Raw genomic sequence first — 15,639 nt, forward strand, 5'->3', positions numbered from 1 at the left:
ATAGGGTCACTGTGAGTTGGTACCGACTCAATGGCACCTAACAACAACAACAGAAAAGGTGAGAGAGGAGAACCTTGGAGAGAAAAGTTGAGCCTGGAAATGTTGTGCTCTGAGAGTAGCTACATGAGTGCATGACCGTGTGTACACGCGTACACATGCACATCCAGAAGAAGGAGGGCCAAATTGTTTTCCTTTTAGGCTTGTTTCACCCATGAGGTTTGCATCCTCCTGGCGATAAGGGACCTTCCAATGATGGGTACATTCCAAGGTGCAATGTGTAGGGAAAGGGTACACTGGAACCAGCCTGTGTCTTGGAAAAGGCAAGGCTTTGCAAGAAGTGATGGGGAATGAGCAACCAGTCATGACAAAGTGCTGAACAAGTCACTCAGTTCGTTTAGCTTCAGCATGACACCATTTCTCTTCTTTCCTTTCCTTTAGACCAGCCTGGTCTAGAGAAACATATATGATATTAAGTCTCTAAGGAAACTTAGAGAAAGTTCCTACCCCCACCACTTTGAGGAGGCATGAACACCAGTCTGTTTGAGTTCTTTGGGGAAGAGAGCAAGTGGCAAGTAACCTTGATTGAGTTTACCATGTGTCGGGCATGTTATATACATTTTCTTATCTGAGCTACCTACTGCTTTGGTTGTTGGCGACCCCATGTGTGTAGAATAGAACTGCTCCATAGGTTTTCAAGATAGTGACCTTTTGGATGCAGATCATCAGACCTGCTTTCCAAGGTGCCTCTAGGTGGGCTCAAACCATCAACATTTTTGGCTAGTAGTTAAGTGCTTAACCATTTGTCTTAGGTGAGTGTAATGATTATGTATATTTCTCAGATGAAATTAATTACAAGACTAATAAAGAGGGAGAAAAATGAGATTTGAACCTGTCTGCTTGACTTCAAAGTCCTCTATTTTTTAGGAAATATATGAAGAAAATGCACAGGGACAAGCGTAAGCTTGAGGTTTATGCTTGACCCTACCTCAATGGTCAGGAACTGAATTTGGTTTTGCTCCAGGGTCATCCCTATCTCCTTTCAAAAATTAGAAATTTTTGACTCTCTCCATTTCCTCAGTCTAAAATTCATTGGATTTTGTCATCTTATGCTTTAAAGTGTGAGCTTCTACAAGGCAAAGGAAGATGTGCTTAGACATCATCAGCACTGCCTTCTACAGCCTACCTGTCCATCCTTCCAAGGACCAAAGCCTGACATGTCAGAGCCTGGTTTGGCCCTCTGTCCCACCCTATTTGCAACAGAGTCCTCACAGATTGGTCTACGCTGGTCTTTCATAGCCTTTGGGGGCCTCAAGTGCTGTCAAGTTGGTTCTGACACATAGCGACCCTAAAAGGGTTTCCGAGGAGCGGCTGGTGAGCTTGAACCATCGGCCTTGCAGTTCAAATCGACCTTGTGGTCTAGTGCTCACAATATGTCCTCTAGTGTTGGGGATGAGGAAACAGAGCAAGGGCTTGACGGTTAGGGGCAGATGGAGGATGGTATATGGAAACTCAGGTAGTACCATGGTCTTTACTGACTGCCACTGAAGACGATTACCACTTACTAACAGCTACCATTACTGTTGTTGTTGTTGTTAAGTGCTGTTGAGTCGGTTTGACTCATACCAACCCTGTATAGGATTTCCAAGGAGCGGCTGGTGAGCTTGAACCACTAATCTTGCCATTCAAACTGACCTTGCAGTCCAACGCATTAACCCACAGTGCCACACCAGGACTCCTACCATTAGCTGAGAGCTAATTATGCTTTTGGTACTTTATCCCAGTTAATTCTCATCATCTCCACTTTACAGATGAGCAATCTGGGACTAGAGAGGTTAAGAAACATGACCGAGCTTACCTGCTTACGAAGTATGCAGTAGAGATTTGCTCTTCAAATCCTGCTCCAACCTTTGTTATTTAACTTTGCAAATTCTAGATCCAAATTTCTTTATAAGAACTTGGACAAGAATGGGTTGTAATTCAAGAATATGAGAAATGAAATATTTCAAAGTCATCAGAAAGGTGTATGAGAAATAAATTCGCATTTGTTTACATTTCTTATCAAGGGAATTCACACTTGGGAAGGACTATAATAATTTCATTCTTGCATATATGGAATCCCAGTGTGGTGCTATAGGATAATGCACTGGACTACAAGGTGGGAGGTTCAAACTCACCAGCTGCTCCTCAAAAAACCTTTACAGGGTTGCTATGAGTTGGAACGAACTTGATAGCACTTAACAGCAACATATGTATATATGTATGTATATATATACATGAACATATATATGTATATATATATGTGTGTGTGTATATATATATATGTTGTTGTTGTTAAGTGCCGTCGAGTCGGTTCCGACCCATAGCGACCCTGTACAGGGTTTCTAAGGCTGTAAATCTTTACAGGAGCAGAAAGCCTCATCTTTCTCCCACAGAACATCTGGTAGTTTCGAACTGCTGACTTTGCGGTTCGCAGACTGATTCGTAACCACTACACTACCAGAGCTCCTTGTATATACACACACACACATATATATACACATATACACACATATGTTAATTACAGATAATTATTGTAGATGAAATATGTTTTGTATATCATTAATGGAGTCCTGGTGTGGTGTTGTGGGTTAATGCGTCAGACTGCAAAGCCGTTTGAACTGCAAGGTCGACAGTTCAAGCTCACCAGCTGCTCCTTGGAAACCCTTTACAGGCTCTCTATGGGGGTTGGAATCGACTCGATGGCACTTAACAACAACAATATCATTAATATGCGTAAGTGACAAGTTATTTTAACTTATATGTGATTATAACATTAAACTCTGATCATGCATTTTCAGTCCCTGATTACGTGGGTCTCAGCCTAAACTTATTCTTTATATCTTATTCTTCGTTCACTTTCCCACAACATTCACCCCTGAGCTTTCAGTACTTTATCAATCTTGAAAAGTATCTTTAAACTCATCATCACTAATGCTTTTCCCATTCCTTTTCAAAGACATCCTTTTTACTGATTAATATCTCTTTCATCTTTGTTCAACTTCCCAAAGAGAACATAAATAAACACCTGGCAAACATTTTCCACATGCTAACATCCCCTTGGAAACCAAAAAGAATAGGAAAAAGTTCTATAAAGTTTCATTGCCTGGTGTGTGTGTGTGTGTGTGTGTGTGTGTGCACACTTAAGGCTGTTCCCTGCTACCTGTTTAGTCATGGTTCGATGCTTGGGTGAGAAGTGGCTCTCACAGTTAAAAATAGATGGGCAGCCCCCAAGACTGTTACTCTGGTATAATGTTAAATCTTAAACTAAAACTATCTTCTGAAGTCTTCTTTGAACCAAAACCCAGCATATTTGAAGTAGTGAAGTCTGACTGCTATGAGCACTGTGTTCTTTTAAATAATTTTCTGCGAAATCAGATTGACAATGGCAACTCAGCCATGGTGAGAGGTTGGAGGGGACACTTAAGGGCAGTGAGTTAAAGACAATGGTCTAGGATAAAGACTGGAATGCAGGTCACAGAGTTGTACAGGTAGAAGTCACTGAAAGGTGTTTCTCTGGTTGTGATTGTTGTTGTTACTGCTAATTGCTGTTGAGTAGGTTCAGACTCTAGCGACCCTGTATAGGCTTTCCTAGGAGCGTCAGCTAGTGGGTTTGAATCACCAACCTTATGTTGACCCTATTGTGTCACACCAGTATTTCAACCAAATAAAAATATATTTTAAAAAAAGGAGAAACGGTTAATAGAAAGAGACTTTTTAGTTGGGGTTTCCTGGAACGCTTGGAAAATTGAAGCCATCTTTCCAGCGGTCCTGGGGGAGAAATGGCATTTGTACTGCATACGATTATATTGGAATGAAAATGTTCTAGAGTAAACGGGATACAAAGTTTGGAAACCATTGTAGGAATGGAATTCTGTCTTCACCTCTAACACCGGGGTAATATCCTTAACTAACCAACTGAGAGGCAGCAAGAAGTGCTGTTGATGGATGCGATGACATGACAAAGCTGTGACGATGGAAATGCACGGGGTGGCGATTCCAGCTGTCCACTCTGAATGCTGGGGTTGGCCATCCCTGCAGAGGGACTCTGGCTGTCTAAGTGGGTCAGGCTTGTACCAAAGTAGCAGGAACAAGAGTGAGATAAGAATCTGCCAGATCAGTAGCAACTATCATCAAATATTTAGGTTTTGCTTTAAAAATCACCCCCACCCCTTTTATAGCTATGTTCTCTAAATGAGCTTTGGACAATTGCTTTTTGACAGTTACATTATGTATTCAGTAATTTTGGATAATACCACATTCTGCACATCTCAGCAAGCATTACTAATGCGTTCTTTTTATGAAGGGTATAGCTATTTGGGTCTTACCTCATTTTATAAACTCTAAATTCCTGAAGTATATATAGAGTCTAGTTTGATTCAAATCTGTACCCCTGTACCCTCTGTAAGTGATTGCTTACAGGGCAATCACTTATTAAAAACACCTTTGAATGATTGGTTCCCTGTCCGACTACCTGTAAATCAGTCTGCTGCTCAATACAGCATCCCCCTGCCCATTAAATCAGACAGACGTGGCCTTGAAATTACTCTTGAGCCAAATGTGTTTTGGCTCTCTTTTTCCAGTTTCCCTTCTGTTCAGGATAGCCAAGTAAAAACCTATCCAGGTGGCTCGGAAGAGCAGCTTTCTTTGTGCAGAGGGCACTGTGAGGACAAACAGCTGGTCCCACGCCGATTTCCCCTGTGTCCTCATGGGTGAATTGTAGGAAACATTCACAACATATAGGGGCAAATGGGCCAGCACCGTCCAACCAGCCCATGAGGTGCACTGCCCACTCATGCACCCAGGTGTGCTCTACTCCCTGCTCCAGGAAACTTCCCGCGGCTGATGTGCTATCCTTCCAGGGGTTTATTTCAGCCTTGCTCAATAAGGAATTCCTGGGTGGTGTGAGTGGTTATGGGCTGGGCTACTAACAAGAAGGTTAGCAATTCGAACCCATCAAGAAGCATCTCAGTAGAAAGGCCTGATCTACGTTTGAAAGACTGCTGTTGTTAAGCACCACTGAATTGGTTCATAGTAGCTGGTGGGCTCAAACCACTGACCTTGCCGTTCGCAGTCCAGTGTTTATTCTACAGATACACCACTATGGAGCAGAGTTCTACTCTGCAACACATGAGGCTGCCATGATGTGGAATTGGCTCAATGGCCTCTGGCTTGGTTTGAATATTCCTGCTTTGCTAAATTGCCACCTGTGGATGCTAAGTTTACTGTGAAGGGTGACGATGACATCGTGTGCTGGCGGCTGTGTGACAGACACTGGACTGAGTGTGCACACCATCGCATTTAAACTGCATAACAACCTTAGAGGTAGAACAATTATGGCTTCCATTGAGCATATGACCTGACTGTATGCCCCAGCAAGGGCCAGTAAGATGACCAAGGGCTCAGGGAGGCGACCGCCACGCTGGGACTTACCGAGGAAGTACGGAGTTGGGAGGTCTGGATTTTGCAGGAGATGCGACTTTAGATTCTGGTCCCGAGCTCCCTGCAGATCCAGGAAGAGACTCCTGAGCTGGCCCTTTCTGGCATGGAAGTAATTCCCTTGCTGGAGTCAGGAGATGCTCTTTATCTTTAACCTCTTTTTCCCGGGACTTGGCTTTGTGTTCCGCCAGAAGGAGGTCAAATTGCTTTTTCCGGCCTGGGACTGCCCTCCGATGGCTTAGCGAGTGTGTCTGAGGAGAAGAGAGATGAAAACCACAGCCTCTTTGATCAGCACATAAACCTGCTTCCCTAGGCCCTCCATCTCAGAAACAGCAATTCATGGGCATTTAGAGGTGCTCAGCAGACAAGCCAGTCAACTTCAGGCATCAGTTCCTATGCCGTGGCTCCCAAGAGGCAGTGACCACACAAATATAACCATACCCTATGCTCCTGGTGCTAAGAAGCCAAAGCTTCCTACAGAAACTGGCATATGATGAAAGCTTCCACACAGGACCCACCAAAGCCTTTCTGATGAAGGACCACTGTGCAGGGATGCTAGAGTTAATCCAGGTATGGGCGGGAGGCTTGGTGCGGCTCAGACAAACAGCCACCAAGCAGAGGGCCAAAGCCTTGATCCCAAGAAGCATTAGCAGTTCAGTAGGAGACAGTGGGCTGGGGCTTCTCAAACGCGGCCACCTGGGGTCGGCTGCTCCCCTGGCCACCCCGTGGAGCTGGATCAGGGCTGCAGCGTCTCATCCTCCCCTCCTTCCAGGGCGCTGCTGCCGCCACCGCCGCCACCGCCGCCGTCACTCCTGCATACATTAAACTGTAGCAGGGTTTAGAACCGCCTGTGAGTGTCTATAAATACAATTTACTGTCTGGCCTCACAAGTAACAGGGGAAGCCTATTTTTTTTTCCTTCTTAAAAAGCCAGCCAGCTCAAGGCGGGCACTCTGCTACCATGGAAGAGAAGAAAGCATTTCCCTTACAGAGAACAGCTGGGGGTCATGTCGAGGTTCCACACCCTGCCGTGTGCAGAGAGCGGCATGCAAACATTTCGACAAAGGCCCCAGCGGAGAGCAGGAAGTATTTTTTACGGAAAGAGAAATACCTTGCAGGTGAGGGATCTTGTGCAAGGTTTCTTTGTCTCGGGATCCAATACTCCACAGTGTTTATTTGGGTCAAATTCTCTCTCTGGTTTAAGAAACAAACACAAAATATAAGAAAGAAGGAGACTAAATAGGATTTGGCATTAAGACTACATTTAAAAAAAAAAAAACGCATATTTGCACCAACAAGTGAGACATTGTTAGGCAATCTGTTGTTTTTCATTTCCAAACCAGCAGCTAAAATGCTTCAAGAACCGCTCAGAGGAAGATGGCATTGCCCTGTGAACCGAAAGTCCCAAGTCCACAGGGCTGCAGCACCGCGTGCACGGCCGGGTTGCTTTGAGCCAAGCTGGCCGCAGCCCAGGGAAAGCCACCTGAGGCTGGAGGGCCACTTTTTCATGAGGTGTCCCTTCCCTGCAGGCCTGCTAGTTTTGGCCATTTAAGTGGGAACCTGTTTCTTGACATGTCAGCGTGACCTGCCTCCCTCAAGCTTTGCAAAGTCCTTAGCAGAAGGCTTTCCACACAAGGATTTCCAGAATCACTGAGCTGACTCTGGAACATTGAGGCCGTGTCAAAGCAGGGACGGGAAAGGCTGTGTGTCTTAGGCGCATCTGACATTAGAAGCACCAAAAACCCATAAAAACTCAAACCCATTGCCCTCAAGTCTATTCCAACACAGCTCTACTGCTCCATAGGGGTTTCCTGGCTTTCAGTCCTGTCTTCCACAACACCCTGGATGGGTTTGAACTGCCAACCTTTAGGTTAATAGTTGAGTGAAACCCAGAGAGGCTAGTTCGCTCTGCCCCTGCCTTTGGGGTGAATGGTGTCTGTGAGGGAAGGCAGGACTGTGGCCACAGGAGCTTGTGCTGAGGATAGTTCTAAGAAATCTGCTCTTTTTCTGCCCATTGAGGACCCTTTACTCCTGCCCATCCCCTGGGCTACAAATGCTTTCTTCACCTAGAAAATGAAGGGATGTGCGGTGAGCTCTTTAATGCTGCCCCTCTCGGTTGCCTGTACCTACTCTGGAAGGTACCCAGCAAGTCTGAGCTACAATACAGCTCTGCTGACACAGCAGGCTGGGAGATGGGTGGTGGGATTGGTGGGGGGTGGTCTATGGAAACATGGGGGGACTGTCATTATGAGACCAATGGCTGCAAATAAAAGTGAGGTCACCTAACCTGAAAAACTGTCTAAAATTGATGGACTAAACTCTGAATACAATAACTAGTGTGTTTTGTTAAAAATAAAAAAAAAAAAAATGTTGGGATCACAAAGTGGTTGTGGTGATGAAGTATGCAAATGAACCATTCTTATATCCAAGACAGAGTTCCTAGGTGGCCTGCAAAGTGCCTCCCCCCTTCCCCCACTGGGTTTTGCTTCTGTCCTCTTTTTTAAAATTTCACTTTAAGAGTAGAACACTGCTAGACTTGGAGCTGCCCCCATTCCCTATGAGCCCTCCCTGCCCACCAAGGCGCCAGGCCCCAGTCTGTCTGCTATGGATTCCTCTTCCTTGCATCTGTCTGTTGGAGTCAGACCATACCCAGATCCACACCAGCACGTCATGTTGGCCTGGGACTAGGAGCTAGCTGCCAGGGTGAAAGCAAGGTAGGAACAAGCAAATGACCCACTGAGGCAGAACAACCAACACAATGCAAACACAACAAGCAGCAACTGCAGGTTGGGGTACAAGCTGGACACTCTGGGCATGCTTCTGCCATGACAAGGAACCAAGGACCTAGGACACGAAGCCAAGGCTAGATGGTTTCCCAGGGAAAACGCTACTCACCTCTGTAGAGTGAAATCTAACTTTCCTTTCCAGAAAGAGCCAGGGCCCACTTTACTTAAAGAGAGGACCAGCTCCCACCTTTCTATCTTGATGGTATGTGAACAGTGGTTTTGGGAGCCGTGGAGTCAGCTCTGACTCATAGCGACCGTATAGGTCAGTGGAGAATAGCCCCATATGATTTCCTAGACTGTAATCTTAATGGGGACTCACGGCACTATGAACAAACAACAGTGTCAGTGGTTCAAACCCACCAGTGGCTCCTTGGAAAGCCCACATAGGGTTCCTATGAGTCAGAACTGACTTGACAACAACAATCTGACTGGGGGTAGATAGTCAGGTATTTCTCCTGCAGAGCTGAATGGCTGCTGCAGGTAAACCACTGACCTTGCGGTTATGAGTTCAATGTTGAACCATCAGATCACCAAGGCAACTTGTATGAACAGTACAGGGAAAAATTCCCAGACTATATAGAAAACTTGTTTCATGAGAATACATTGGGTCTGATGTACTCTGAAGAAGTCATGTTTTCTTATTCAGTTACATATATAAGACACATCCATTTGAGAAAAATCCAAAATACAGACAAATACAAAGCAGGAAGTAAAAGTTCCCTAGGATTCTTGGAGTGTTTAATTATGCCCACCCTAGAGCTCTGGCAGTGTAGTGGTTACGAATCGGGCTGCGAACCTTAAGGTCAGCAGTTCGAAACTACCAGCTGTTCCATGGGAGAAAGATGAGGCTTTCTGTTCCTGTAAAGATTTACGGCCTTGGAAACCCTGTACAGGGTCGCTATGGGTTGGAATCGACTCGACAGCACTTAACAATAAGAGCATACAGTTTGGCTTGTCTTCCTTTTTTCCCCCCTGGCTAACATTAAACACTCACTGTGTGTGAAGAAGTTAGGAAGTTTACAGCTTTTGTTTTGTTTTGGTTTTATGGAGGAAGCAGAGGGCCCAGATTTAGTTCTACAACAAATCTTCAGCGAACATCATCCACATGGGGCCGTCCGACAAGGGAGAAATTGCTATCCGTTTGCTACGTTTCTGGATACTCTGAGCACGTGCTCTGGCAACCAACGAGTAGACCTATAGGGGATCCCCAAGCACCCCACCGGCTGTGCCAGCCTGAGCAGTCCCAAATGGGAATCCCAACCTGATTCGGTGGGAAAGGCAGTCAGAGACCCAGACCTCAGAATCAACCTGGAGAACTGGAGGCTGTGTACCACGGTGGGTGTTCCAGGATCACAGCAGAACGAGACCGTGGGAGCCAGAACAGTACTGCCTGACATTGCTAACAAGGTCCTCAGTATCTGTGGGCTGGTGCCTCCTGGCCACCACAGTAACTCCTGCGAAGCAATGACCCCAGCAGCAGACTTTAGCTGCCCAGAACGAGTTCTCCTTTGTGGTCAGTGTTGGTTTTTGGTAGAGGAGGGGAGGAGTTCTATTTAAAATGAAAGAGACCCACTTAATTGCCAGGCGGCATCAATCCTTAGTAAGAATGATTCCGTTTCAGTCTCATCATGAGCCTGATTCTAACCATGCTGACACATACCTGAAAGTCTCCTGTAAGGCTTGCTGCTGGTTTTGGTGCCATTTTGATGTTTCTTGTCTATTGTGGCTGACAGGATTCCTTTGCCATTTAAGATCTTCTCTGGAGAAGGGGGCACTGACTTGGACATCAAGACCGGCTTAATTAAAGGTGGGTTGGAGCCGGCAGAGGATGAGGTGGAGGAGGAGGTGGTTGCTGTCGTGGTAGCTGAGTTCATTTTGACATTGGCACCATCTGCCTTCACTAGGTTAGGAATTTTCTCTAAACTGACGACAGGAACCGGAACGCTGAAAAACAAATGAACAAACACACAAAATTGCCTTCTTTGATACAGCTGGTCTACGGAGAATCTCTCCCGGCTTATCATTATCAGAACACTTCCTTATCACTTATTTATATGCCTCCTATAAGCTAGCAGCGTGAGCCCAGTTTGGCTGAGAGGGAGATTCATGCCTAGGAAAGGACCGACCAACAGGGGGTATGAGGCTGGCCCAGTGCCAGGGATGCATCAGGCTGACTGGTTATGTCCACGTGGATCCTGAAATCCGCCCCCCCCAACCCCCCTCCGGCTCTGTCCCTCCAAGCCAGTGGCTTCCCTCCAGATAGCACCTTGGGCAGGACACTATGCCTGCTGGGAAGAAACAAACGCTTGTTCCCTGAGCGCAGGGTGCCATTTGCTACTTCGTGCTCCCACCCCCTTAGGTCTTAGCCAGTCTCCCACCCCAGCCGGATTGGGCCTGACATCTGCTTAGCTCAGGAGCGCTGACAGATCATACCATGCCATGGCCAGGCTTTGGGCCAGCAAGCCACACACCATGCTGTTGGAGGGTTTTCTGGATGACTCTTCTGTCCTGGGGAGGGGTTCACATTGAGTGACCGCCATGTCACATTATCTAACATTCCACTTTAGGCAGCTGGCTATGTAAATGGGTAATTCTCAAGGCTGCCAGGTGAGAGGATGAATTTTAAGAAGACAGAGCACAAAGGTGTGTTTTCACTAGCACAATCTGTTACCTTCGCCCTTCTTCCTGCTATTTCTCCTGGAATGGATGTGCGTCAGATTTCTGGGCTTCTGTAAAGCGAAGACCCCTGTATCTGGGGGGCTGTGGTGGGTTCTTTCTTGGGATCTTATAAAATAAGACAAATAAGCTTTGATCTGGTCCCTGAACTGGATTCCTTTTTGTCCTTGCAGGAGGGTAGAATGCTAACTCACCAGCCCCCCAATCATCTTTCAGCTGAGAGTAGCGTCTACTTAGCTATCTGAATGCCAAATGATCTAGAATCTGGCTTTGGCATGTCTGTAGACAATATAGCGCATGAAAGAGAGGCTGTTTTTGGCAGGGGAGGAATCTTATCTGTCACGTGTCTGGCTGGCGTTCCCTTTTATAAAGATTCACAGATCATTTCTTTGATCAAATTGTTCATGAAATCATTTTAGCAAATCCTAAGCCTTTGCCCTTTTTCTGAGTTTGAAGACTATTGTTGTTGTTGTTAGGTGCCATCAAGTCAGTACTGACTCATAGCGACCCTATGCAAAACAGAATGAAACACTGCCTGGTCCCGTGCCAACTTCACAATCATCGCTATGTTTGAGCACATTGCTGCTGCCACTGTGCCAATCCAGCTAGTTGAGGGTCTTCCTTTTTTCTCTGACCTTCTACTTTACCAACATGATATCATTTGCCAAGGACTGGTCCCTCCTGACAATATGTCCTTAGTAGAGAGATGAAGTCTGGCCATCCTGGCTTCCAAGGAGCACTCTGGCTGGACATCTCCAACACAGATTGGTTTGTTCTTTTGGCAGCCCATGGTACTTTTAATGTTCTCCTCTAACCCCATAAAGGAGCTCTGGTAGCATAGTGGTTATGAGTTGGGCTGCTAACCTCAAGGTCAGCAGTTTGGAACTACCAGCGGTTCCACGGGAGAAAGATGAGGCTTTCTGCTCCGGTAAAGATTTTGGGCTGCCAAAAGAGCAAGCAGATCTGTGTTGGAAGAAGTGCAGCCAGAGTGCTCCTTGGAGGCCAGGAAGACCAAACTTCATCTCTCATACTTTGGACATACTGTCAGGAAGGACCTGTCACTGGAGAAGGATATCATGTTTGGTAAGCTGGAGGGTCAGAGAAGGAGAGGAAGACCCGCAACAAGATGGATTGGCCAAGTGGCAGCATCAATGGGCTCAAGTGTGGCAACAATTGTGATGTTGGCCCAGGACTGGGCAGTGTTTCGTTCTGTTGTGCATAGGGTCACTATGAGCTGGTACCGACTCAATGGCACCAAACAACAACAACAAAGATTTACAGCCTCGGAAACCCTACATAGGGTCACTACGAGTCAGAACTGACTCCACGGCACACCACCACCACCACTAACACCATAACTCAAATGCATCAATTTTACTATGATCTTCCTTATTCACTGTCCAGCTTTCACATGAATATGAGGTTATTGAAAATACCATGGCTTGGGTCAGGCACACCTTAGTCCTCAAACTGACATTTTTGCTCTTGAACATTTAGAAGAGGTTTTATACAGCAGATTTACCTAAGGCAATACATCATTTATTTTCTAAACTGATGCTTCCATGAGTGTTGATGGTTGTTCTAAGCAAAATGAAGTCTTTAACAATTTTAATCTTTTCTCCATTTATATGGATGTTATCTATTGGTCCAGTGGTGAAGGTTTTTTGTCTTCTTTACATTGAAGTGAAACTCATACTGAAGCCCGTGGTTTTTGATCTTCATCAGTAAGTATTTTAAGTCCTCTTTACTTTCAGCAAGCAAGGTTGTATCATCTGTATATCACAGATTAATGAGTCTTCCTCCAATCCTGATGCCATATTTTTCTTCATAGAATCCAGCTTCTCTGATTATGTGCTCAGCATACAGATGGAATAAGTTTGGTGAAAGAATACAACCCTGTCACACACCTTTTCTAATTTTAAACCATTCAGTGTTCCCTTGTTCTGTTTGAACAACTGTTTTTTGGTCTACATACAGGTTCCTCATGAGCACAATTAAGTATTCTGGAATATTCATCCTCCACAATGTTGTCCATAGCTTGTCATGAGCCACACACTCTAAAGCCTTAGCATAGTCAATAAAACACAGGTAAGCATCTTGGTATTCTCTGTTTTCAGCCAAGATCCAGCTGACATCAGCAATGATATCCCTCATTCCACATCCTCACCTGCATCTGGCTTGAACCTCTGGCAGTTAGTTCTCTGTCAATGTACGTTTGGAGTAATTTTAAAATTATCTTTAGCATATTGTCTGATGACTTCCACATTCCGTTGGGTCACTGCTCTTTGGAATGGGCACAAATATGGATCACTTCCAGTCAGCTGGCCTGGTAGTTTGCTTTCTAAATATCTTGGCATAGATAAGTGAGTGCCACATCAGTTTGTTGAAAGATTTCAATGTGTATATCATCAATTCCCAGAGCCCTGTTCTTTGTCAATGCCTTCAATGCACCTTGGACTTCTTTCTTCTGTGTCGCTTGAGCTTGATCATATGCTACATCTTGAAATGGCTGAACGTCAACCATTTCTTTTTGGTACCAGTGACTCTGTGTATTCCTTCAATCTTTTTTTGATGCCTTCTGCATCATCCAATATTTTGCCCATGGAATCTTTCAATATTTCAAGTCGAGGCTTGATCTTTTCCTTCAATTCCCTTAGCTTGAGAAATGCTGAGCATGTTCTTCCCTTTTGGTTTTCTAACTACATATTTTTTTCAAATAATATTTGGCTTTGTCTTCTTGAGCTGATCTTTGAAATTTTCTATTTAGCTCTTTTATCTCGTCATTTCTTCCATATGCTTTAGCATCTCTATGCTGAGAACCAAGTTTTAAGAGTCTCTTCTGACATCCTTTTTGGTCTTTTCCTTCTTTCTTGTCTTCTTAATGACCTTTGGCTTTCTTCCTGTATGATATTCTTGATGTCATCCCACAGCTCTTCTGGTCTTCAATCTTTAGTGTCTAATGAATGCATCAACTCTGTTCTTCAATTTAGACGATCTCTAAATTCAGGTGGGATATGTTCAAGGTCATACTTTGGCTCTCGTGAACTTAATTTTCTTCTGCTTCAGCCTGAACTTGCATATGAACAATTGATGGTCTGTTCCACAGTTTGTCCCTGGCCTTGTTTGGCTGATGATATGGAGCTTTTTTACCATCTCTTTTCACAGATGCAGTCAATTTGATTTCTGGGTATCCCATCTGGTGAGGTCCATGTGTATATATAGTTTAAAACAGGTATTTGCAATGAAGAAATCAATGGTCTTGTAAAATTCTATCATGTGATCTCCAGCATCGTTTCTATCACGAAGGCCATATTTTCTAATTACTGATCCTTTCTCTGTTTCCAACCTTTGCATTCCAATCACCAGTAATGATCAATATATCTTGACCGTATGTTTGATCAGTATCAGACTGAAGAAGTTGATAGACTTCTTCAGTCTCATCATCACTGGTTTTAGTGGTTGTGCATACATTTGAATAATATTGGTATTAACTGGTCTTCCTTGTAGGCATATAGACATGATTCTATCACAGACAGCATTGAACTTCAAGACAGATCTTGATATGTTTTTTTTTTTTTTTTGATGATGAATGTGATGCCATTCCTCTTTAATTTGTCTTTCCTCGCATAATAAACCATGTGATTATAAGATTCAAAATGGTAATACCAGTCCATTTAAGCTCACTAATGTCTAGGATATCAATTTTTATGTGTCCCATTTCATTTTTGACAATTTCCAATTTTCCTAGATTCACACTTCATACAGTTCATGTTCTGAGTATTAATGGTTGCTTACAGCAGTTTTTCTTCATCTTGATTTGTGTCCCATCAGCAATCGAAGGTATCAAAGGTTTTACTCCATTCATGTTATCACAGTCAACTCTACTTTGAGGAGTTGAGTACCTCCCAACCTGAGGGGTTCATCTTCTGGCACTACATCTGAAAATATTCTGGTGCTTTTCATCATGTTTCAATAGTCAGTATTCTGGTGCTATCTGACAGTATTTCACTGCTATTCATAATGTTTTCAGTGACTAAATATTTGGAAGTAGTTTGTCTCTCCTTCTTCCTTGTCTGTCTTCATCTGAGCCTATCCACCATGGTTGACCCTGCTGATATTTAAAATACTGGTGGCATAACTTCCAGAATCACAGCACTGTGCAAGTCACAATAGTACAACAAACTGAGAGACGAGTGATGGGAAGCAGGATTACAGATGCTATTTACTGACATATTTACAGATGTTATTTTTCCAGTGAGAAGAGCCCTCCCTCAGTAGTGGACCAGACTGTGACCATACATCATGGACCTTGCCAGATATTACCTATGACCACATGCTTCCGTGGCTTGGGGAAGGGTGGTATGGAGCTTCATGCTCCATGTAAAGGGAAACTGGAATGATAGTTTTTAGTAATAACCCAAATCACTGCCAATTTCACCTTGATCAGAATGTCTGAGATACAGTTAAACTGTGGCTACTTTTGATTTAATGGCAGTTTTCAAAGAGTTGAAGTTTAGCACAAGAAATCCTTTAACAGAGTACATGGAGAAGCTATGATAGATGGTACCTGGTGACCTTAGTTCTTCATTCCTGATTCCCTCCCCACATTCCTAAGTGGTAAAACATACAAACCCATGTGCTATAGGATTCTCATAGGACCACGTCCTCACTTGTTTTTAAAACACACAAACTACAAAACTCAT

At 44.3% G+C, this 15,639-nt stretch overlaps 1 protein-coding gene across 2 annotated transcripts in view; it reads right to left on the bottom strand.

Moving 5' to 3' along the window:
• ATXN7L1 (ataxin 7-like 1) overlaps positions 1 to 15,639 on the bottom strand; it is a 302,423-nt gene that overhangs the window by 28,341 nt on the left and 258,443 nt on the right. For both annotated transcript variants that reach the window (XM_006834381.1, XM_006834380.1), the window contains 3 exons: positions 9,921 to 10,204; positions 6,586 to 6,668; positions 5,470 to 5,726 (listed from right to left, as the gene is read on the bottom strand). In XM_006834381.1, the coding sequence (XP_006834444.1) occupies positions 5,470 to 5,726; positions 6,586 to 6,668; positions 9,921 to 10,204 (624 nt within the window). The remainder of the gene's footprint in view (positions 1 to 5,469; positions 5,727 to 6,585; positions 6,669 to 9,920; positions 10,205 to 15,639) is intronic.

This window comes from Chrysochloris asiatica, unplaced genomic scaffold (genome assembly GCF_000296735.1).
Source record: "Chrysochloris asiatica unplaced genomic scaffold, ChrAsi1.0 scaffold00010, whole genome shotgun sequence".
NCBI lineage: Eukaryota > Metazoa > Chordata > Mammalia > Afrosoricida > Chrysochloridae > Chrysochloris > Chrysochloris asiatica.